General features: G+C 44.5%; 1 protein-coding gene across 2 annotated transcripts in view; it reads right to left on the bottom strand.

Moving 5' to 3' along the window:
* The window catches only part of CD276 (CD276 molecule), a 239,585-nt gene that overhangs the window by 47,494 nt on the left and 166,428 nt on the right, over positions 1-25,663 (bottom strand). For both annotated transcript variants that reach the window (XM_078685061.1, XM_078685060.1), the window contains exon 4: positions 18,134-18,430. In XM_078685061.1, the coding sequence (XP_078541187.1) occupies positions 18,134-18,430 (297 nt within the window). The remainder of the gene's footprint in view (positions 1-18,133; positions 18,431-25,663) is intronic.

Here is a 25,663-nt window from a genome sequence, read left to right as displayed (position 1 = left end):
ATGCAGTGAAGTAACAGTTCGAATGTAAAGGAGAGGAGATAATAATGATGACATGTAAACACCTGGAACACCGACCATAAAAGCTTAAACATTGGTATCGGTGTTCAAATGAAAAGAAATAGAAAATACGGTCTACCGTGTAAAGGTGCCATTGTTCGAAGGAGTGTGGCAGGCCCATGTGTTGGTAGGGAAGTAGCATGCGGTTGTCCATGCTTTGTCATATACGTTTGGGAGCAATACTGTGTGAACCGAAGTAAGAGGGAGATCGCAGTGGGTCTCTGCTCACGTGTGCGAGGAGACCGGGGTCTAGGAGCTCGTAAAAAGGTGCCTACGAAGCGTGGCTTATCTATAGTCCAGGAAGGTGAGGGGAACTCTTGGGAGAGAAGCAGGAGATCGTATTGTCCCTCGTCCACCTTCCAGCACCCTGTATGCATTTTGAGGCAGGTATGGTGTATGTTATTAGGAGCAGTGGGCCCTTCAGGGTGGGCATATGTCATTTTTTGCCTTGACGTTAGTAAGGTAAACTTCCCTGCTCTCGCCGCCTGTTCTGGAGGACCCTCTCATACTAAGGAGCCTAAAAGGTTGTCGCTTCTGCTTGCGCCCATGTTAGTAATGTGGATAGCCAGCGCTGGGGGTCTGGAGCCCGCAAGAGCTTTCCATGACATCGCTATCAGTCGTTTCAACTGCACAAAGGCCAGATCATTAAACCCATGGAGATGTTTGTCCCCTTTGGCTTTAGGGTACATCCCCAATAAACAAGATGCAGGCGTGGATGCAAGGGTGTGGTCTGCAAGGTCTACTTTCACAGCAGTAACCTCCTTCCAGACCACAAGTATTATCAGGCAGTCCCGCACCGTGTGGTAAAATCCCACTGTCGCCAACCTACACCTAGAGGGATCAGGGTCGGAAACATACGCTGAATGCGCTGTGGGAATAAATAAACCTGGGGCCGTATTATAGAAGTGCCCCAGGGGCACAACGGGCATTTGCGCCTGCTTAGTGCTCCCCTGGGACACTTTGGTATTACAGAACGGACCACAGACCACTGTGCGCACACTTCTGTAATACTGAAAGCACTGGCACAAGCACAGCACCAGCGCTTCCTTAGGAGGGCGTTCCCTCATATGCATGGGGGCGTGGCTTTATGCAAATGATGAAATCCTTTTGCTTCTGACCCGCAATGTATTACAGACGTGAGCGCAGAGGCAAAAAAGCTCTCGGGAGGCGCACTGACAGTGCACACTCTGATGGCAGTCCTCTGGAGGGGGGAAAAGGGGGTTCCATGGACCCCCCAAACATGTCCTTACAGGCGGGTGCAGTCACTCACTGCACCCGCCTGCAAGGGATCTCTATTCCCCCTTCAAAGTGCAGGTGGGTTGCTGCCTGCACAGTGAAAACATGGAGAGGATTCAAGGAAGCCGCTCTGTTTTTCACAGGAATGCACTGCCCTGGGACAGCGCAAGTTCGCGGTTTCCCCGGGGGCAGTGTATTAACCATATCGCGGCACATTTTCATTGTTTGCGCCGGGCACAAAGAATGAAAATGCGCCATTTGGATAATATGGGCCCTGGTATATGTAGCTGAACTGTGTGAATCTGAATCTCGGATTGCGAGACACCTCCTTCAACTGTTGCAGTGCCCTGGCCCAGGTCTTGTCCGAGACAGGCTGCCGAAGGACCCTGTTCCTTTTATCTCTTGCCACATAGTCTGTTTGTGCAGCTTTAAAGGAAGTGAAAAATTGGTAATGGTATGCCGTGTGAAGCCCTATGATAGTATTGTATGCAATGTGGGGGGATTGAGTAGGTTCATATCCTCCTTGTCCAAGGTGGCCTGTATGATGAGCTGAATAGTGTGGGATGTTAAAAAGTGGCCATCCTCTATGCCATAGGAGTTCATGATATCCTAAAATGCCATGAACTTTCAGTCTTGGAACAGTCCACCCAATTGGGTGTCCCCTGCTGCAGTCAAACTATCAAGTCTCTGCACCTCCCCATGGAGAATCAGTAAGCTTCACAACTCAATGGCAGGGGGTAAGGAATACGAGGCCCCTTGCTATGCACAAGGTGACACAAACACAGCCGAGCAACCTTCATCTGGCAAGTCTCCCTCCGAAGTCGCCTCCCTGGGGCAGACAACCAGCTGTAGACATCAATATCCGCTATCAGTCAACGTAAAGTTGTCCTTAAGGCATTCAGGGGCCTGTAGCCAGTTCATTGGCCACTGCAGCTGAGCCACTGCAAAATATAATTCGAAATTATGTGCCACAAGACCACCCTCCAGCAAGGGGCGTTATAGTGTGAGAAGGGGTGTCATTCTTAGCCAGTCTGTAGCAGATTTTAATGCAGAGGATTATCCACCTCAATGGATCCTCTTTTGACCTTCCTTGCCTTTCTTGGTCCCAGTGAACCCCGCAAAAAGCTGATCATCCACATGATGATCTCTCAGAGAGTCAATGTAGAAACTCAAGCTCTTAGGGTCAAACCGAAGAATCCTTTACACTTTAGAACGGTTTAGAGGATGAACAATTTCAGCAGGGTAGTCGAGTGACTGATAAAAACAGGTGATACCAACTTTAGTAAGAAAGCAGCAGTCTTCTCAGTATCAATTTGTCTGTCAAGAAGGCGTAGGGAGGTTGCTAAGTACATGTCTGTAGGTCTCTCATTTAGGACGTCAGGCGATAAAGACTGTCTTCTATGTTAGAAGCTGGTGCGAGCAACTGTGCGTAGGCTCAAACAGCGTGCACATAAGGAACGCCATGACTAGATTAGGTCCCAATGAGGCATGACAATGTTTGTGTCAGGCCTTTCAGAAAAACCATCACAACCTGTGATTTAAAGCGATAGACGATCGCACAAACATAAAAAGGGCTGACAAGTAGCGGGGAACGGTCCCAAAGCATTATCATGTTGGGTCAATGACATAACAAACAACAAAACTTCAGAAAATGGTACCTGTAGAGGTTCAAGATGATGAACCTGAACACGTTGACCGCGGCACAAATTCCTCTGCGGTGCTGGCATTCTAACCAGTGGGTGGGGTTCGGATGGCCCCCGGCCATCCTCCGCACACGCCCACCGTCACGTGGGATGGCCGGGGGCCGTCCGCAGCACCGAAAGGGTTAATTCAGGCCACAAATATTTCAAGCACCTGGCATAGATGATAAATTTCAGGGACATGCGTCTGGCTGCAAGAACGACATCTACCACTTCAGACGGCAAGTTGAAAGAAATCAACTGCCGCAGGGGCATAACAAACACCCAGGCAGCCCCCGCGGTGTGGGGTGGGGCCCAGTCTTCAGTACGTGTAGAGAGCTGTGTGTCTTGCTCTAAAGCAGCTGCAGTGTGCAGCCTCCTCTGAGCTCCTCGGGTTGACCCAGGACTGAAGAGAAACAAAGTAACAAGTTACATTGTTTCTCTTCAGTCAGAACCAGCCCAGAAAAAGGATGGGGGCGGGGGCCCTCAGAGAGAATTCTCCACAGGATTCTGCTCCTCTGAGAATGGACGAGGCAGCACAGAGCTGACTGGGGCAGGAGAATGTTTGCAGCTCCAGGAACAGGATCTGCTGGGATGCACTGGAAGGTAAACAAGCATTTGTAATGCAATTGGTCTCGCATTTGTGAGAGTTAGAGCTATTGACGTTGTAAAGGACAATGTATTTTACCTATGTGTTTTCTGTTTGGAGTGGAGTGAATGTGTGTGGTGTCAAGTGGACATATGTGGTTTGGATTGGAATTGTTGTGGAATTGCGTTGTGTGGATTGGATCTGTGTACTGAAATAATGTGGCATGGTGTGCAGTGTAATTATGTGAATAGTAATTATGTAGTATTGAGTGTACTGGAATATTGTGGAGTGGGATTGTGCGTCATGGAGTGGGATTATCTGGAATGGTATTTTGTGTTGTGGAGTGGTATGTAGAAGAGTTTAGCTATGTGGTGTGCTGTTAAATATTGTAGCATGATGTGGAATTTTATGGTGTAGATTGGATGTATGTGGTGTGTTGTATAATTGTGTTGTTGGTTTGAATTACGTAGTTTGAAATACGTGGTGTGGAATGGAAATGAATAGAGGTGAATGGGGTGGCGTGGAAGTGTGTGCTGTTGAGTGAAAATTATGTTGAGTGCTATTGTGAAGTGTAGTTGTGGAATGTTGCTACGTGGCATAGACTGGATTTATGTGGAGAGTATTTATGCAATATGGAGTAAAGCATAATTATGTGTAGGTTAATTATGTGGTGCTGAGTGGTATTATGTTGGGGGCAATTATGTTGCGTGATGAATTGTGTAAGGATGAATTCTGGAATTGTGGGACATGTGGAATTATGTGGCATGGTGTGGTGTATAATTGTGCGGAGTGGAATTATACAGCACGTTGCAGAGTTGTATTTTGTGGAGGGTAATTATGTGTTTTGGAGTTGCGTGTAAATATGTTATGTGAAGTATTATTATATAGGTTGAAGTGGAATTATGTGTAGTTGAATTGTGTTGTGTGGAGTTTAATTATGTGGTTTGGAGTGGTATTAATTGTGTGGAATGTTATGTGATATGGAATTATGTGGTGTGAAGTGGAAATATGTGTTTTTAAATTTTTAGGATTGTAATTATGAGGTATGGAATGTTGTAGGGTTAAATTATTTATAGTTGAATTGTGTGGCATGGATTTATGAGATGTTCAAATGTGCTGTGTGTGGTAGAATTAGGTTGCGTGGATTTGAACAAGCTCTGCACGCTAATGCTTTTATGTCATGGGGTATAAAGTTGACAATTGTCTATTTTTCTTTGTAAAAATAATATGGGCTGTTTCTTTACCTTCTGGTACATTTCTGACCAATTTGTTAGGCTAAATTGTATTGTTGCACTGTGTGTACATGCAGTGAAGAACAAGTGTCTGGCAGACATGCAAAAAATCATCCTACGTCTCAGTATTAACTTCCACACTTCTAAGCAGTAATTCCAATCCTAGTATGAGTTACCGGTTTGTTTTACAACGACAGTTAGTAAAACAAGTACGTGCTTTGCCAGCCTGTATAAGTCGCAAAGGTTTTAAAGGGACTTGTTTTCGTGCAAGGTATTGCTTTTCCCAGTTCATGGAAGGGATAAGAAACATCTCCAGATAATAACAGGGTTGACAGGATCGTGCGATAGCAGAATATTGATACGTGTTGATCTGGTGAGGACTGCGGGCAGCAAGTGCTTGATACGCTATTTGCATAAGAAAATACTATACATTTTTTCGTTATCCTCCATTAGTTATTAGTAATGAAGGGGGAAGAGAAGCATTCACCGACAGCATTCAGTTAGTCTTAGAGAGACAAAGAATGCTGTGCGCGGTGGTAGATGCCGCCCAGAAGGCATAGCTATATGTATCAGGAGCTGCCAATGAAAAAGTGGAAATGCGCTTTAGATGTTGCCGGTGTTGTGCGGTTGCAAACTTTGCGGGGCTGACAGTGGGTGGGGAAATGCTACATTGTCACTGTAGGTTTAGTTACATGAATCGCGCATTCTCTGTGGTGTTTGTCCTTGGGGTACTTGCTGACTGGTGCTACATATGGGATCAGGTTTGCCTTTGACAGGAGGTATGGTTTAGTGGGGTACATAATGTAAATTAATGTTGGTGTGAGGAAACAAAAATCGGATCCTTTGTACATTTAATGTTATTGTGTGTGTTAGATAGAGGATGAAAAGTAGCAGGAACAGCTTTGGTGCCGTAGAGACTAGCAGGAAGAAGTGTTTTGGGGTGGTCAGTTGAAGAGATTGTTTAACATGTTTTAAACTACCACAGTGGCATTGGGGAGGGCAGCAGCTGAAAGGCACTGTCTTTACTGGTAGGCAGTGGTTAGATGGGGACCGGCCATCATTCTTTCTGTCGGTGGTGGACAGGGGAGCAGTAGGCAGCGATCACGGGTTCACAGTGACATCCGAGGGGTGGTTTTAAAGGCGAGCAGAAAAGCATAACTGTGGGTTTCGTAGGGATGAGTGTAGCGTGTAATGGATGCGTTAGTAGCAAGCACGACGGCACTGGTCTCTGTTGGGAAGTGGTTAACTGAGCGGGCTTCGCTTGGAGGTGGGTCACCAAGTAGGAGGATGTGTTTGGTGGGCCGACTGGAGGCAGTGTTATGTAACTTTGCTGGAGAGTGCAGCAGCAGTATTTAATGCTGTATGTAAATCGCCCGATGAGAGAGCGGATGTGACCAATGGAAGAACCAGAATCCTTTTTTTATGGCTGGGGTGAGCCCCTGCTGTTTGATGGGTCGCTGGCCTGAGAGCTCTTGACTGGCGCGGTGAATGGGGGGCCCCATCAAGTTTCATTACGCCACTGAAATGTCGCTGCACAAACTCCATGAGATTGCGGTGTAGGATTCTCTCTGTTCCTGCAGCTCCCAAATGGAGTAGCCAGATCAGACAGCAAATGCTTAGGAGCTTTGTCTGTCAAACACTCCTGTCCCAGTCTGGGCCCATTAAGAGGACTTGGAGACAGGAGACATGGGTACCATTGCAAATGGAATGTGTCTCCCGTTTAACTTTTTGGAGGAAACTGCAATGTGCAGAAGGTTTGGCACTGCACATTCTTGATGGTGGCACACAGATCTAGTCAAAATGCCCAATACTGAAGATGCCCTGTGCCACCTTTGGGTGAAAATGCCACTTGTGGCCAGCCAGCCAACATCTGCTCAGAAAGTCCGGTCTGGTGCTAAGCCCGCTAGGTGATTGGCTACTAAAAAGATCTTCTGCTGGTCCAACCATCTACAGAGATGTAGTGCATCCTTGTACAGGGTCAGGACCCTATCCTGCTTGTTGCTGTACCACATGGCGCTGGTGTTGTCCATTAGGATCAGTACTAGCCCTCCTTCATGGGTGGTTGGAAAGGCTCTTAGGGACAGGTGGATCACCAGAAGCTCCAAATGTTGATGTGGAACTGGCAGTCTGCTGAAACTCCAAGATTTGTGATCCCCTCCTTCCCCAACAAGTAATAACTAAGCACTACTTGTGTCATCTGGGTAGAGAAGGAAGAGTGGCCTGCCGATTGACAAGCTGGTGCTGATCTACTCCCACATTAAGTCCCTAGCCACTTTTTGAGAGATCGGGACAGAGTTGGAGAGGCAACCCTGGTGATGGAGCCACTGAAACCTTACATTCCATTGCAGGGTCTGCATGTACCATCTGATATTATGATGATGATATGAGGTGGTTGCACAAGGCTAAGAGCTAAAGAAGCCTCAGAAGCTTGCAGAGAGAACTCTACCCGAAATGTAAGGCTCATCTCCTGAAAGACCCGGACTCACTGTGATGATGGAAAAGTTTTGAACACTACAGTGCCCATGATAGCTCATGTGAAGGGAGTCTTCCGCGTAAGGCTCAAGTGGGACTTCAGCTCATTGACAGAATACCCCAAGGAGATCAAGAGCATGGTCATCCTCTGGAGTGGTTTGTGACTTGACTGCGGGGAGGCTGCATTAACAGCCAATTATCGAACACATGTTTCCCCAACCTCTGAAGTTGAGCTACGACCACTGCCATCACTATTATTAACATACGAGGGGCAAAAAGCAAGGCCGCAGGACAGAACGGAAAGTTGGAAGCGTTCCAACCTCACTGTGAACCAGAGATACCATCTGTGGGACTGCAGGAGAAGTATATGAAAAGAAACTACCTGCAGGTCCAGGAACACTGTCCAGCACCCTTGACCCACAGCAGAAAGAATTTCGATTGAGTCCTTCTTCGGAAAGGCATTCAATGGCCAGATGTCCCGTATAGGCCTGAGGTCTCCATCCTTCTACGCCATGAGGAAGTACAGCAAACACCCCCTCAGAGTCAAGCACTTTCTCTGTGATGCCTTTGGCCAGCAGAAGACTTCTTGGATCAAGATAGAGGAATGGTCCACCAAAAATAGCTCTGGTGTGGAGGAGAATAAGAGGTGGGGGATGAAATGAAAGATTGTAACCCCTTTGAATAATTTGTAAAAGCCAACTGTCTGACATGAAGGTTTTCCAGCTTGGGTTGAAATACAGTATTCTGCCTTGTACCACTGAAAATACACGAGAGATTAAAAATCAAAGCCACCTCAGAACTACAGTCGCAGGGGATGGAACAGTTGGAAGATTGCTGTCCTTTCTGGAGAGAATGGCCACAACTGCTACCAGACGCTTTTTCATTAAAGGGCTAAGTTTGTTGTTGCACAGGCTGGGAAGTTTGATGCTGCCAGAAAGTTAGGCATCTAGATGGCTGGGGACAAAAACTCCAAGGATTGAGCTGTGACACATCTATGAAACATCTTCTCTCTGACAATTAAAATCCATTGCAGCACATGGCCATAATGGGCACTTGAACATCCCGGTCAGTCGCATCCAGGCATGCTTTCTAAGCACTTAACTGGTGACCTATGCAGTCAATAGTGTGCAGGTATGCATGCAATACATATATCCTGTCTGTCTTAAGATTGTTTGGGCCAGCAAGTTCCAGAGGTCTTCCCGAATGGCTGGCAATATCTGTCTGGCTATGTCCCAGGTCTCATGGGTGTACCTGCAAATACACATCTTTTTGAAAGAATGCAAAGCCAGGCTAGCTGAGAATTTTTTATTTTTGCCGAAGGCATTAACATGTTTTGACTCCATATCCGAGGCGTTCGGAAAAAAAGCAGTACGATTGACCTTCTTTGTAGATGCCTGCATCATAAGGTTTTCACGCATTGGAGGTCTCATCAAAAGTTCAGGGTCACCAGGGCATGGTCTCTGCCGTCAGGCCACAAGTAGGCTGACTAAAGGGGTTAAGCACAGCTTACCCAAGTGGCCATGAAAGTATCTACTAGGGCATCGTTAAATGCATGCCAACAGTGGCTCAGGTGAAGTAGGACCTGGCTAAAGAATTTTGGTCAATAAATTGACTTTGTTTTCCAGAGTAGAAGACTGCATGTATAGCACTTCTGCTCTCCACACAACAGCAGCAATAGAGGCACTTTCATCTGTTGGTGGACCAGGTGGGAAGTTCAGCTCTGTATCAGGTGAGGTGTCTAGCCCACAAGCATTTTGCAAGTCTAAATACAACCCTTCATCAGTGTACTGTAGGGTGGCGGAAGCAGATTGTCTGCCTCCTCGTTATCAGTGTTGTGAGGCCTATTAGGTATGCACTTGACAGAATAACAGTCGGAGCCAGGGAAGGCCTCCATCATCTGATAGTAATGTTGGCGCTAAAGAATTTTAGGTTGAAGATCTGGCTGTACACCCACTTGTTGCACCTTAGTTACTTCATAGCAACACATTGACTTGGCATGAGCCAACCAGCTCAAAGTCAGAACCCGACTTGTGAATGGTTCCGGTACCGTAAAGTTTTGCCTCACGATCCCCAATTGCCTTAGGATGGTTGAGGGTGCACTTATCACATGACTGATTTGTGACCAGCGCCCAAGCACCACAGGCCCATGTTGTGTGAGTCTGTGACCGATATCCATTTTCTTCAGTCATGGCACAGTCCGGTTATCTTCCCTGGCACAATGTGCAGGAGCCTACCAACAACCCTTCCTACCTCTATCCCCCCACCCCGGGTTAAGACCCTCAAAACTAAAAAACTGGTGATTTCCCATATTTCGCCCAAACCGCGGGGTACATAACCACTAAATGGTCCCTATAAGAGCAATCCCACAATTAATGCACTCCTATCATGCAATCCAATTAAGCTGAGGAAGGTCTAGAATTCACCACGTCCACACAGCCAAAGTACTAGCTGGGGCTGCAAAGGCCAAGACACCACTGGCGTCCCTATGGAGTGTACCTCAGCTGTAGGAGAACTTCAGTGTTGTGCTTTATGTGGGCATTCATCAGTGGGTCTCGTCCGCAGAAAATCCTGTTAGTTTGTACCATCGGTGATGGGCTTCTCCCCCTCTGGTCTATTGTAATATACCTGGAACATCACTCCTGTCCCATTTTGTGAGCAATGCCAATTTAAGCACGTGTGGCCCCTGGATAGCTTACCCCTCCTGGGGCACACCAAGGTATCTGTCCAATAACAAATCGCATGTTTTCAAAGGGACTAGTATGTCCATGCCACAGAGACTGCTCCTTTCAGTCACCGGGGTGGCTAATGTCTCCCCTACAGTGCGACCACTGCCAATGACTCCATCCATTGGGTGCGCAAGAGTGATTAAGTGCCAGGGTACCATCTTATTGCACCTCTGTCCATGAGCTGGGTTGCTCCACCACTTATTGTATCTCATTGCCTACATTCCTCCAATCTGCTGGGTTAGTTGTTGTTTTTAGGGGCCACGCTCCAAGTGATGTGGTAGTTGCAGACCACCATTCTTGCGGGTACTCTTGAGCCAGTTCCACACCTCCTCTACATTTGTAGAGAAATGTGTGCACCCCTTATTTATAACATGCATCTTCATAAAGTGTAGTTTTCAAATTCGGCTTAAGTGAAGTTCCTACGTACCTCAGAATCGGGAGTCCTCCTCTGTAACCTGGGAGAGAACACAGATCCAGGAATGCAAATTCGATTTTACTTCACAAGTGCAAGAAAAAAAAAAACAGAGCAGCAAAACCATAAGAGCTGACTGAACCCACCTCTGGAGCTTCTGGCATCCCCTTTGGAGATCATCAAACTAGACCTACCCTGCAGCCGGTCATGACAGGAATGGGACTATGGGGGCCTTCATGGAAGAGTCATAGCAGCCCATTCAGGTCTGAAGGCCGCCTCCTACCCTGCAGCTAACCCGGAAAATGCTAGAACAGCAGAATGGCCTTTCCGGCTCTGTATTTGACCCATATGAACAGTTGAGACATTTCCTCTGCCTTTCTCTTCCATCACTTCAAATAAGAACTGCCGCACTTGCGGAATACATTCCTGAATCGTCTTTTGTTTCCATTTCAAAGTGGCCTTGGCATGCTACAACTCAACTAACTAAAAAAGAATGTATCTTCTAGGACTCGTGCTCTTCTTCGGTATAACAGAAACATGCAACATCTTAACTTTTCCAGGGCTATGTAAGGGAGGGAAAGATCATACACGGGAAAACAGTTGCACTAGAAACAAACTGGTGGACAACTTAACTTCCCATGCACTGACAGCATATGAAACAAGCATTAGTAATGTATCGGTTTTGCCTATGTAATAAATAAAAAACTGTTTTCATCAATCATCATCCGGGAGAAGGAACAAGTTCCCTGACAGATAACACTGGAGTGGAGAGGATGTGGCACAGCAGCCAGCGCTGCTGACACAAGAGCTGGAGATTCCGGTTCGAGTCTCCGCGGATCATCCTGTGATTCTATGCAAATCACTTAATTTCTTGGGGTGATAAATTGTTATATAAATGTGCTGCAATAGTAAAAAGCAAAACTTTATGAAAATTTAGTTCCACCAAAGCAGATGTTAACAGTATTTTAGGAGCAGGAAACTGATGAGAAGACTAGGAACAAGCATTGGTAAATGTAGGAAACTATGCTACAGCCAATAGAAATGGAGGGAAGGTAAGTGGCATGCACAGGAACCAATGAGAAGCCAGGAAAGAGAGGAGGCGGAATGCAAGTTCCTTTTATGTTTATATTACAAACACCTGATTTCTCAAGCACAGTGCAAGCGATGTGCAGGTGAAAACTGAAAAGGCTTTACTTCTCAGCACAAATAAACTTCCAGACCCCGAAAAGACTTGTCCGCATAGGCACTGGGAAATCAGAACATGTTAAAAGCTATGTTTGGGCTAGCGCACGGATTTAAAATCCTAAATGCAGTTGGGGACAATACATCCCAGAAACCTGTGATGTACTATTTCTTTCTTTACCAAAAAAAAGAGATATTCTAATCTGATCACTGGCGAAATAGGAATCCCTACTATACCAGTGTCCCTAATTGCCACTTTCAGAGCTCTTCTCCACAAAAAAAAAAAAGTATTAATACTTTGGAAAGTGTTCCGCATATTCGACAATTGACAATTCAATTCCCTCTCCTACCATCAAGAGTTGTATAACAGAAACAGCTCCACTTATAAAATGTTTAGTAAATCCCTCTCTTCTGAGAAACACTTCACAGCCCCTAAAACCTGTCATAATCTCCTACTGATTAAATAATTACTTCTTTTGATTCAGCCAAACCTAGTAGTAATAGGCCGCTTGCCAACCTGCCAATGCTCCCTGAAACACTGAAAAGTCTGCTGTCTGCCAACTCCAACCTCTAATTGAAAGTCCTCTCTGCCAGGACAGGCCACACTCTGCCTTCTGCCACATTACTGCTGGCAGTCTGAGGGGCCTTCTCCCCACGGCTGACAGAGGTCACCTACCCTTGCAGTGTCTCCTGACCTCTCCTCAGCTTTCAGTACAGGCGTGCTGAGACATTTTTATAGTATGTACAAGGTGCCCACTAACTTCCTAAACAGGCTCATCATGCCCTTTCTAAACTATCACAACTGTTCTTGTTGACCAACAATCTAATTTGTTGATTGCCACAGAATTCAGAGTGGTGCTCTATAATCAGGCTCTTCTTTCGTTTACTAAAAATCTCAATATTCAATGCCAGTCGCCTGTGCACGATTACACCTTTAGCTCGGTTAATCAAACCCCTTTAACTGATTTTCTCAGTGCTGGAAATGAGAGGTTTGTTTGCATTAAGGGTTTAGATATGAGAAAGCCAACTTAAGTTCAGCCAGTGGCAGACTATGCCATCAAGTATCAATTTCTTCATATGTCTATTCCTTGATGAATTCAACCCCAATTCTGCACTGCCCGTTCCTATGCACAACTCGCATTTGTGTCTGAATGCACACAACACATCTTGCCCAGACTCAATGCCAGATACTGTCTTTTATTCTACTCGCATTCCCCACCACCTTCTTCAGAAGATCTCTGCGCCATTAACCAGCTAATCACCCAACTCGAAAAATCTCATAACAACCACAGGGGTGAATTTTGACAAAACAAGTAGTGTCATTTCTCGAATTTACACTCCTCTGTTCCTACTTGTTCCCAATGAAGTTAACAACACATTCAATGACCTGTGATGCGCTCAAACATGCACGGTATTGTCCCATCTCATTAAACCCGACAGATAATCCCGGACCAATCTAACCCACAGCTTGACTTGTCTGCAGACAACTTCTCCCTTATATTACGCAGCAGCACCAGAGAAGCCAGAAAACAAAACACCAAATCTGAGCCCAACTATGATGACAGAGCCAAGCCATCTGTACTCCAGTGATGTTGATTCCCACTTGTTTTTGTTGAGTACACTGTGACCCTTCCATGTTCGCTTTACAGTTTCAGCTCAACACCACTAATAGGCTATTTAGTTTGACACGTGCACTACATAAGTGAGTACTGACCGTACCATATTGTTTGGCCAATTTGAGGTCATCACTTCTGCATGAACTTCAAGACCCTCTCCTGTCCTGTTGAGTCCCCCCAAAACCTCCCCTACATCCTATTCTAGCATTCGGAGCTTCTGTGACCTAAAGCCATGGCAATCTAGGCGGTGGTGAGCATACTAAGCACCATCCGTATGACCACTCCTCTTTGGTTTTGGTAAGTCATGGCTTTTACATTGAAAATCGTACAGCTTGAACAAGATCGTATTTTATTTGAATTGAGTTTTATTTTGCACTCAGATTTGGCTGTGTAAATGTTAGGTTTTTCATGCGACCTACAAAAATTTTTTTTAAAAAATGAGTATTAATCGTAGTGGGTTGTTAGCGCCTTCTCATTTCTCTTAGGGCCCTGTGTAAACACGCATACTGTTACCCAATCCATGATTCTCCTTGTAGTGCCCGACACACAATGGGAGCTTGACTAAACAGGTGACTAAGCTACAGAAGGTTCTACTGAGCTAGTACATTGACTTGCTGACTTACCTAATTAGTCGGTGCATACCTTGGTTTCAAGCTTCTCTAGCAATCCACCAGCAACTTCTTTAAGTACACCCGACAATGACTGACCTTTACTGTCTCTACTTGCAAGCCCCCTGCATGGTTTCTGGCCTATTACACATGTTAGATGGTTTTATTAAGTGCTCGAATACCCCGGGGTGTCTTGGTGCTAGCAACATTTTGGTTCGGAGACCGGGATAAGCCAAGACTCATTACAAAGAGTTAAATTGCCAAGTCTTGAGGAGCTTTCTGAAGATCAGAAGACTTGGGGAAGTTTTGATATATAAAAGTAGCTTTTTCCAGGCTTGAGAGGCTCACCGCACAAAGCTGAGGCCGCCCCAGTTTGCGCATTTGAATCTGGGCAGGATCATGGTTTTGGCGGTAAAGGATCTTAAAGGCCTATTGGGAATGTGCCAGTTAAAGCTATTTTTGAGGAGCAAGGACTCCTGGTTGTGTAGAGCTTTATAAACAAAGCATAAAGCCTGGAAAGTAACTCTCTGCCTGATGGGCAACCAGTGCAGCTTCCTCATAGGTTTACACACTGATTGGTGTTTGTGGATTTTAAGAAGCTGCCAGGCGGCTGCATTCTGCAAGGTCTGTAGCCTATTAAGCACATGTTGATGTGCAGTTAGATACAGACCATTACTGTAGTCGAGTTGGTTAGGACAAGGGAAGTCAGTACTTTTGTTTTCTGGAGCAGCGAAGGGATAAATGGGAGTACCTTCTTTATCAAACTAAGAGTGTGTTAGGCCTTGGTAGTGACCGCATTGACTTGGTAAGTAAGGGACAGTTTGTTATTAACCCCTTGTGTGCTAGGGACTAGTTCAGCTCGTCATGAGGGACGGTTGAGCTGCCCTCATGACGAGCTGAACTCGTCACAGCCGTTGGAACGTTCGCACACAGGTATAATTTCCCCGCTGTGCTGAACGTTCGAAAACGGGTGTGGCTGTGACGAGCTCAGCTCGTCATGAGGGCAGCTCCGCTGTGCCTCATGATGAGCCGAGCTCGTCACCAGCACAGCGGCGCCGCGCGGGCCCCCCCCACACACAGCGGGAGGGGAAACACCCCGCAGCTAAGGGGTTAATCAGGACACCCAGGTTACTGGTTTTGTTGGCAGGAGAAGGAAAGGAGCCCATGTCTTGGGGCCACTAGGCGGGAGTCCAGAACGAGGCCTGAGCTCAGAAGTACAGGACTTCAGTCTTTCCTGAAATAAGCTGAACGCAGTTCTCTGCCTTTCATTGGCAGACGGTCTGCATACAGTTGCAAAACTTAGTTCATGTGCCCAATGAATCATTGTCAAGAGAGAACAATTTGAGTATTGTCAGCGTAGGATGTGACGGAAAAGCCAAACAAATTGATAGGCTCAGCCAGAGGGGTAATGTAAATGTTAAACAGTGTTGGGCTTAGTGAGGACCCCTGTAGGACCCCACATGTGAGGGAAAAAGACCGAGAAACAAAATTATCCAGATGGATTGATTGTTCACGACCGTGAAGGAACAAGCTAAAAAGATTCCAAGCAGTGCCAGTGATACCGATATTGGCTAGACGAGCTAGTTGTCTGCCATGGTTAACAGCATCAAATGCCACTTAGATATCTAATAAGATCAGGGCTGCAGGGCCGCTCTGTTCCCCAGGTCGCAGGATTCCCTAATTTCCTCTATTGCCTTGATTAATGCTGTTTCCACGCTGTGGCCAGAGCGGAAGCCGAACTGGTTGGCATCCAGCAAATTGCGGTCTGGGTTGAACTCAACGAGTTGAGCATTCATTACTTTCTCAATTATCTTGGTAGGAAAGGGAAGACATGATATGTGGCGATAGCTATTTGTAACTAAAGGATACAACAAAGGTTTCTTTAGAAGAGGAAACACTGACGCTTTTTTTCCAACTAATTGGAAAGGAGCCAGACTACAACATTCTCTGGTAAATAGTAGTAGCGATTGTTTCAGCAATGAGATGGCAGCACTGGGTGGACATGAGTCACATGGGGAGCCAGATCTGGCGGCTTTGACCAGCCTTATGATTGTCTCAGTAAAGGGAGGAGTGAAAGAATTGAAAGTGGGTCAGGCAAGGTAGGGATGGAGGAGATGCATCTGTAATGAGAGGGAGTAGTTGGATCAGGAAAAGTATTAGAGATGTTTACAACTTTATGAAGAAAGAAAATGGTCAAGGAGTTGCAAAATGATTGACACGTCATTTGTCTGAAGTTCTACCGATTTTAGTCTTGTGCAGACCTGCCATCTTTTAAATTGATTTCACGGTGAGAGGGGCCGTGGGGGAGAATCCGCCTGGAGAAGGGGACAGAGCCATGGGGTCTTTCAAAGTCCCAACAGCAATGACGGAGGCAGGACTAAGAATAGGGATCGGGCTTTGTCCCGTGCACCACCTTAGCCCACACTAGTACCCCGAAAACCCAAGTGAAGGCTTCAGAAGCAGCCACATTTGAAGGTGGCACAAGGGAGGCAGCTTCCAAAGCAATAATGGATAATGTATGTACCGAGCCTACACACATGACTGCAAACACACTCTGTGCAGGGGCTTCCTGGTCACCCTGTATTCATCATTCAATATTGGCTCCACACCGTACGACCATGTGAAATGCACGGATATCGTGGGACACATGATGGCACCATGTGAATTGGCTGGCCTGCTTGTCTATGAAACAACAAAACAGCGATGCCAATACTGATACTTTATTTGATGCACTAATTAGTCAACCAAATAAAGACTACTGTTCAAAATTGGGAAATGCTATTCAATAGCTGTTTTATTTTACAAAATAAATCAGAAGGTACAATTATTTCAACCTTGGTAAATACTGTTAATAAACAATTTTTAACAGAGATGGACACAAGACAAAGTAATAAAAATCAGTCATACAGTCATCGATCAGACATGTCACAGTCATGCCACAAACATTCATGCATTCATACTAAGATACTTCACACAAACTGGGAAATGAATATACCAGTAGGCAAAGTAATGGGTCTGCTTGACAAATCAAATAGAATTCATAATGATACAATACACTCCTTAGTATTCAATTGAGTCGATTTTCTCAAAAGTATTTTGGCAACAGTGAGTGTATAAGTTGTCACTTCAAGTGTAGCAACAGGTCAACGCTAGGACAACACGGAAAAACAGACCACGGGGAAGAGGCCTACGCGTTTCAAATCCCAAATGATTCGGGGGATTCTCTTCAGGGCCAAACTACTCACTAAAAGTGCATCCAGATGAATGAGTAGAAAAGTAGAAACAACCTAATTTTGCCACATGCAGAGTTAAAGCTGCAGGGTACAAAGTTCTTCCAATCGCCTTGCGGAATGGAAGTATCTCTAGGCGCATCAAGAATCCTTCGGCGTTCGGGTCAGCGCTAATTACTCGCGCATGCGCAAGGCGATTGGAAGAACTTTGTACCCTGCAGCTTTAACTCTGCATGTGGCAAAATTAGGTCCCCCACGCAACGCGCACCCTCGGAAGCTCCAGGCTCATTAGCAGTCCCCGCCAGCTCCCCAGGACACTTCAACATCTAGAACAGAGGTTGTTTCTACTTTTCTACTCATTCATCTGGATGCACTTTTAGTGAGTAGTTTGGCCCTGAAGGGAATCCCCCTAATCATTGCTTGTGGGATTGTGATATGGGCAGAGGACCCGTTCTTTCATAAACTCATGTTGTGTTAGCAGTTTCTTGTCCTTGCATTTTTTTAGGTTGTCTTCCTGTGTTAATTTGCACGATCAGAGTCATGCAGCATGCAGGTACAGGCACCCAATAAAATGTATATTAGAGGTCTTATTTCAGGTCTAGCTGGAGAGTTGAAGTACAACATGGAAGTTTGGTTTTGCAGAATGATATGTGGGTCTACATAGCACAACACCAGGATTGGCTAGGCTCACGATAAAAATGCACAGGTCAATCATTGGAGCTGTAGATTAAAATCTTATACCCCCTCAAACAATAGCTCCCCAATTGTAGTAACCGATGTCTAGACCCTCTCGTATACCCTACGAGTACCGCCTCAACTTACAACTTGCTACGCCCCAGAGATCACTTCCCATCCATGCGCAATTTTTTATTTGGTGAACAGCAATTGGTGGTTCGCCTGTGTACGGTATCATAGTATGCGGCTACTTGGACTTTCTCTCCAATTTTAACCCTACTACACCGTCCAGTTTACCCTCTGTCCCACTAACAGTGACTGACCTGGGATAGAGGCGGCGGTATTTGCCGTTCCCTACACTACAGGGGTTAGTTCTCTATCATTCATTCTCTACCCCACATTCCAAATCAGAGACTGACCTGTTATAGTGACTGAGGAATGTGTCTCCTCCTGCAACACAGGGTTCCTCACCAGGCAGCTGTAGGAGCTGTTGGGCTCCAGTATCACCCGCAAAATACTTTGAACGTCAAATAAGCCTTCTTCATTGGCCACTTGTGAGATACTAATGTTCTCTGTGATGTTGTTGCCTAGACCATCACGCCAGAGAACTGTGGCTTCGGGGTAACCGTGGAAAGTGTGACAAGTAACCTTCACTGCATCCCCTGGTTTCAGGTTTTTGTTGGGTTCCAGATACAAACTTGGCTTTGTGTAGGGAGCTAAAAATAGAAGACAAAAATAGAGTTAGTGGGGTAATGAAAACAGAATATGGGTTAGGATAAAAAATACTCTTCTACGTGCATAATACTACCTGACTTCAAACTGGTACAAAGTTCTTTAAATCAGACTGCCAAGAAACAAACCATCGAAGGATCTTGTGGCAATGTAGTTTAAGGAACTACCCACAAATCCAACTTTCTGCCACAACAAAGGCACTAGACAACTCTCCATCTTCGCATTACCTCCACCCAATCCACCCTCACAAACACTTGACTCTACAGGATATTCACTCTCCAAAAAAAAGCATTGAGCTCATCAGCCAGATGTGGTCTAGTGACTAAGGTGGTCCATGCAGAGCTGGCAGTACGGCGCAGTGGCTCCTCCACTGGATCATATTGTATCACTCAGCGCAAAGCATGTTCTCACCTTAAGTCCTCAAATGTATACTAGCTAAGGCTTCAAGGAGACCTCCAAGCAGAGAAGAATTGGGTGCATATATATTTTTTTTTTTTAAAAGAAGAAAAGTTGAGAAAAGCGACAGAAAAATGGGGCAGTGCCGAGGTATCAAGTGCTTCGAACCGGTTATGTGGTCACAAAATATATCTGGTAGTAAAGAAGACTTTAATTAAAAAGAGCATTATATTTTCCATGTACCTTGCAAGTATTTACTATCAAGTGAGGTTGGAAAAGTGTTGAAGAATCACATACATAAAAAGACAATAGTGAACCACTGGCTGCTAACAGATAAGCCATTCCCTTAGAAGATTCAAAATGCCATATGGTAAAACCTCTTTGTATCACCCTAAGGAGGAGGCGGCTTTTAGATACTTTCTGTCCAATTTACAATACACCAGAATGAGACAGACGATTGGGCTCCAGTTTAATTTGCTTTGTTTGTGACAATCACTGAACGGACTATTATACCCATGCACATTTGGAATTGGATTGTATATCCAGAAGGCAATGTGAAACTAAGATGATTCAAGAACAGGAATACTTCCTTTGTCATTGATTACTTGCTGCACTGATCTTGATTTTATATTAAATGAATAATCCTGATAAACCTTGGATACGATTGAAGAGGTCAGTTGATCAGTGAGTTCAAGAATAAGTCAAAGTACAAAGAAATTCAATTTGGGGCGAAAACACTAATATGGTTCTGGGTATATGCAAGAGTTTCCCTGTACTTTCAATAAATATACTGCACACATTGACTATTTATATATATAGGAATGTTTGTGCTGATTAGAATTTGAAGCCAAAACATCGTTGGTGTTTTTTATTTTGAAGCTCATAACTCTTTTGCTTTTACCTGCGGGCACTGTTCGACATCACGCCTGTATGGAATTAATGTTGTGGTTTGTGTTTGGCATGAAGTATGAGTAGGTGTGCATGTTGAATGGTTTTTCGAAACTCCTTAACCCTTAACTTATTGTTTGTTTTGTATTGCTATTGAATATTTATCAAATATGTTCTAACAAATATAATTATTAAGAGTATCAGTTATTTAGTGGCTGCAGTTTGTGGCCAGTATTTTCGCGACCAGTAAAGATTTTCACAAACCAACCTATGTACTAATACAGTGGTTCCCAAACTTTTTCAACCCACGGCTCCCTTGACCTATTAGCCGTCGGCCGCGGCTCCCGACTTTGTTAATTTTTTTTTTTTTAGAGTGGGGGATGTAAGCCCGGCCTCAGGAGTACTTCCATTTTACTCCCTGAAAATCATTGGAATGATGCCAATGAAGGTATTATAATCATATGACTAGACCATCACAATTTGATTTAGCTCTAACCCTGAGTAGGAGTCAAAGAATTTCCCTTGCACAGAGGGTACTGGTCCCCTTGCCCACACCCAACTTGGTCAGTGTTTGTACGGTGCAGTCAAAATTTGGCATGATTGTAGGTCTCGTGGATCAATTTTGAAAACCTAATCGTTTCAATAACCTGTTTTATTCAGTGCATCCTACTAATTTCACCAATCATTGAAGATCGAAGGCTGAGTCTGCGTTGACAGGACTCAATCTGTGACTTTCCAATCACTGCATAAGAACTGCACCAAGAATGAACTTACTGAGCTATCATACCAGTTCTGTTCTATGAAAACTGGGTTATGCTCACAGGTACTCGACTTATTAACAACATACCAATGGATAACAAAAATATACAAGAGTAAGGATGCCAGTGTTATATGCTCTTTTTAAAGATGTGTTCTTGAAACAGGCTCAAGTGTGAGAAAACTTTAACATGGAAAAAGCCTAGGTGTGCACAGTGCAAAGGGAACCGCTGTTGCCAGATTGACTCCATATTGCAGAAAACCAGCAGGGAAAGGACAAAAACTGTAAGAGGCCTTTCTGCCTCAGAATACTCATCATGTACTGCATCGAGCCCGGCGTGCCTCTAACATGTAAAAACAAGCATTTGCAATGCAATAGGTCTCGCATTATTAAAGTTTAAGCTATTGGCATTGCTAATAATAATGCAACACCAATAGCTCAAACGTTAATAATGTGAGACCTATTGCTTTTTTTTTTTTTTAAAGATTTTTATTGATGTTGACAGGATGACAGAAAAAGCAAAAAGAGCAAAAATCGACAAACATTCATAAGACATTCATGAGTAATTACAGAAAGAAAACTAGCGAAATTAAATATGTAATAAACAAGTTAGTTATGGTGTGTAATCATCGTGGTTAAAGTTACTGTTACAATTTTAATGCATGAGAGTTTAACATTTAAACAATATAAAAATAAAGTTCTGATTTTAGTCTATAAAGCTACCCCAAATTCTATCAAATTTGTTCAATGATCGTGCTCCCCTGAGATTGGCTAAAGCCAATGTCCACCACTTCCAAACCGTCGGGGTATCTAGATCAATCCAAGCCCTAGCTAAAGTCAGTTTGGCACATGAGAACAGTATAGTCGTTAGGGGGGATAGTGGAGATGTGGATAGATTAAGATCTATCAGAACCGAAGCGGCCGTGATGGTAGGCAATGGGATATTTTTTACTCTTAGAACCCTCAGTATATCATCCCAAAAGCTCTTAAGTTTGGGGCATGAGTACAAGATATGAACTAGATTAGCTGCTACAGCCGAACATTTGGGACATTTAATGCGACTGCTAAAAGTGGGGTTCGGAGACCACCTAGCGATCCTTTCGGGTGTGTAGTAGAGCATACAGGTCGTTCGATATTGTTGTAGCCTAAGGCTAGATGAGCGTACCAGTTTGTTAATGTTAGTAAAAGAGTTCTCTATCTGCTTAGGCGTAACATTTAGATTTAATTGTATGCTCCATTTCAAGGCCAGTTTATCATTGTCATTTGTTTTGAATGTGCTGAATATTCGATAAGCTTCACTAATAGTTGATTTATTCTTATTTGTATAAAGGCATGTCCATATATCGCATTCCGAAACAGTTTGTATCTTTTTTTGTTAATCAAATAATCATGGATTTGCATATGTTTGAATCTTGCAGTTTCAGGTAGATCATATATTTGTTTGTGCGTGTTAAAATCTAAAAACCCCTGCACGCCATATAGGTCCACTAAAGTATTAATCCCAGAAGAAGCCCAGCTATTAATGGTGGAATCTGTAAATATAGCCGTGAGACCTGGATTGCCCCACAATGGTAATTTTGGGTGGAAAAAGGTTGTTTTGCAGAATTTTAATATGTTTTCCCATATTTTAATGATATCTCTAGCAGTCTTGAATCTTACCCTTTTGTAGTAATTCGGGTCGTTAATTCTGAACAAAAAGAATAGTGAGTCTTGTTTTAACATAAAATAATGAAAAAAAAGAGTTCTACCCCCATGCAGTAAAGAGCGTATGCGTGTAATAAACGAAGACCAAAAATATAGTTTGAAGTCTGGAGCGTTCAGCCCTCCCTTATTTGTATTGTTTTTCAGCATTTTTAGTGACCTTCTGACTTTTTTGTAACCCCAAATAAAGCTACTGAAGATCCCATCTAAGTGTTGGAAGAATTTATTATTTAATGCCAATGGAATTGATCGGAATAAGTATACATATTTTGGGAGTATTTTCATTTTAATAAGGTTTATCCTGCTAACCATATTCAAAGGCAATTTGTTCCATTTTTTCAAAATAAGAATAGTCTTTTTAGTCAGGTCATTATAATTTATCTTATTGATGTCTTGTATTCTAGCTGTTAGTTTAACCCCTAAATAAGTGGCCTCTTTGCATATCTCAGGGATAGGTGCGATAGGAGAGTAATTGGCTATAACTTGCATCTTCTGCTGGTTAAGCTTATAGCCTGACACCTTCCCAAATTTCTCAGCCTCAATATATATTCCTTTCAATGCCTTGGCTACATCTGTGGTGTATACTGCAATGTCGTCAGCATAAGCTGTCATTTTCAATTCCTGTGAGCTGGAACTAAAGGGAGCAATCAATATTTGGGAGTGAAGGGCAAGTAAAAAAGGTTCCAGTGAAAGAGCGAATAGGAGGGGAGAGAGAGGGCATCCCTGCCGGGTTCCCCGCTTAATTGGGAATTCTGGTGAGGTCAAGCCCCCATAACTAATACAGGCGGTAGGTTTGTCATAGAGCGCTTTTATACCCTTCAAGAAGCTACCCCCAAAACCCATTTTAGACAGTACGCACCAGAGATAGGTCCACCCCACTCGGTCGAAAGCCTTTTCAGCATCTAATAGTATCATACCGAGTGGGGTGGATTCAATTTCCGCGATATCAAATGCCGTTATTGCCATATTTACGTGTATTGTTGTGTCTCTCCCTGAGATAAAGCCGTGTTGTTGCGGGTTTACAATTCTAGGCATGTATGGGGCAAGTCTAAGTGCGATGATCTTGGCGAATATTTTGGCATCCGTATTTATTAGAGAGATGGGTCGATATGACCCTCTCTCCTCTAAGCTTCCCTTTTTTTAAAAAAAAGATTATTTTAGTCCGATTCCAGGATTTAGGGGTTGTTCCATTTATTCCGATTGATTGGATTACTTCTAAAAAAAGCTGTTCTAGTTCTAGTCTACAGATTTTATACAGTTCTAGAGGTATCGTATCTTCCCCTGCCGCCTTTCCTGTTGGTAATATGTTGATAGCCTGATGAAGTTCGATCAATTGTATGTCGTTGGAGAGTGCATCCAAGCCTAATATATTCCCTGTATTTACTGGGTAGTCGTTCACATATTCCTTAATTTGGTCTATGTTTACAGGGCTGTCCGGGGTATATAAGTTTTCGTAATATACCGCAAATTGATCTAATATATCTTGTGTGTTCGGCTATATAACTTGTTCCCCAGTCCTCGGATGTTAGAAATTAATGTGTCAGCTCTTTTCTCCGCCACCTTATAGGCTAAAATTCTACCGATCTTGTCTCCACCCTCATATTGAGCAAATTTAAATTTGTGTATCCTTGCACTATTTTTCCGAATAAGATTAGCTTTTATGTCATTTTTCAATGCACTAAGTTTTATATTAATTTCCATTGCCGATGGAGAATTGATCTGTAAGGCTTTAGCTAATAAGTCTTCTTGGTTAGTTATGTTCTCTAGTAGTGTAATCTTATGTTGTGAGACCTATTGCATTGCAAATGCTTGTTTAATGAGGGCCCGGCAGCTTCCAGAATAATAAAGTTTTGCAATGAAAAAAGAATTGTCAAAAGGCTGGAGGAGACTAAGGCCAGACCAATTGGCTATGCCAATGCTTGTTTGCTCTTCCCTGCCGGGGGTTTCTATGAGAATCCCAGCGTGTTCTCTATTGTAATCTGCCTCCCTGTATGCATCACCAAGCAGGCCGCGGGCCCTGGCCTCTGCAGACCGCGTTCATCCATGGAACTCTATTTGCATGAATGAAAGAGCATCACGCCTATCATCGAGCCAGGACCTTATGACCTCAGATATCGTTCTGTCGATAGCAGGTAGAATGTCACGCGCGGCACTCTGCCAGGAGGAATCCATTAAACATGCCATGGCGCGTGCCCGCCAGTGGTCACATCCGGCGCGGCACAGGTATGGACTGAACACCGCAGTGCACTCCGCAACCTCCCCTGGAAATACACCGCTTGGGTTCGCCTTACCTTCCCCCTGGGCCGGAAGTTGGAGGGGACAGCCCTCCCTGCTCAATGATGCATAACATCCGGATTCCCGGGTGCCACCTGACTGTGGTTTCACTCGGTCACCCCAAGCGCCGTGGGGGAGGGAGGGGGGTTCAAACAGAGGAGGGTAATTCAAGCCTGGAGAAGAGCAATAAAGCGGCCGTTGCCTCCCACGACGGGTCCGGCGTCTGTGATTTACAGTCACTGGTTCCCAGTGTGCTTTGCTCCTCTGGATGTTATCCACCATGATCAGATTAGATATTAAGATTGCGTCAGTTTTCCTGCACCTGTACGTCTTTTACGAGCAGTGGCTTTCGACACGACAGTCTGCTCGATAACTCCACGAGTTAACGCTCACCACTGACATCTGCTGTGATTTGGTCACGAGCAGTGCTTAAAATGTGCATGCCCCTGGCAGGTGCTCGGTTTCCACTCTGCTTTAATTTGAAATAGAGAGTGTCAGTACTCCTGGGGAAGAAGTAAAGGGGAGAGTACATGCACTCTTGGGTCGCAAACTGGTACTCTGGGACAATTCGCACCTGTGCTTCTATATTTCCATTTGAAGGGCGGGTGTTGCATTCTAGTCAGCCTTTTAACCTTGTGCTAGTCAGCCTTTTAACCTCGCTCTAGTCAGCCTTTTAACCATGTCCTAGTCAGCCTTTTAGCCTTTTGAGGTCAGCAAGTTGTACTCCATGGCATCGGTCATTAGTAACATTTGTTTCTGCACATGGATCAGAGTAAAAGTGCTCTGTTCGTCATCACTGATGCGCGGTGTGAGCGAAGCTGGTAATTAATTTATAATGTAATGGGCGTATAAAGCACACGGCTCATGGCTGCTATAACCAGAGCGTCCCAGTGCTAGGAGTCTGTGCAGAGAATCCCCTGGCAGATAAATGGAAGCAGTTTAGAAATTCCTTCAGAAAACACCTGTTATTTGTCAAATGTGCTTCTGTTCATCTGCTTCCGTTCGGAAATGACTCGGGCTGAGCAGCTACTGCTTCCCGATCTATTCCGTGATATCCCAGAGACGGATTTTATACAAAAATAAACAGAAAAGGTCTGCAAGAGTTTACCTCAGTTTTGTGAATAAATAAACTGCGCGCACCTCAGGCTCCCGCCTCTGCGGGCTGCAAGCGGCTACAGAACAAGAGCCTTGCGCCAAGGAC

This window comes from Lissotriton helveticus, chromosome 3_2, assembly GCF_964261635.1.
Source record: "Lissotriton helveticus chromosome 3_2, aLisHel1.1, whole genome shotgun sequence".
NCBI lineage: Eukaryota > Metazoa > Chordata > Amphibia > Caudata > Salamandridae > Lissotriton > Lissotriton helveticus.
Note: the sequence above shows the minus strand (reverse complement) of the source record. Positions and strands in the feature narration are given on the sequence as shown.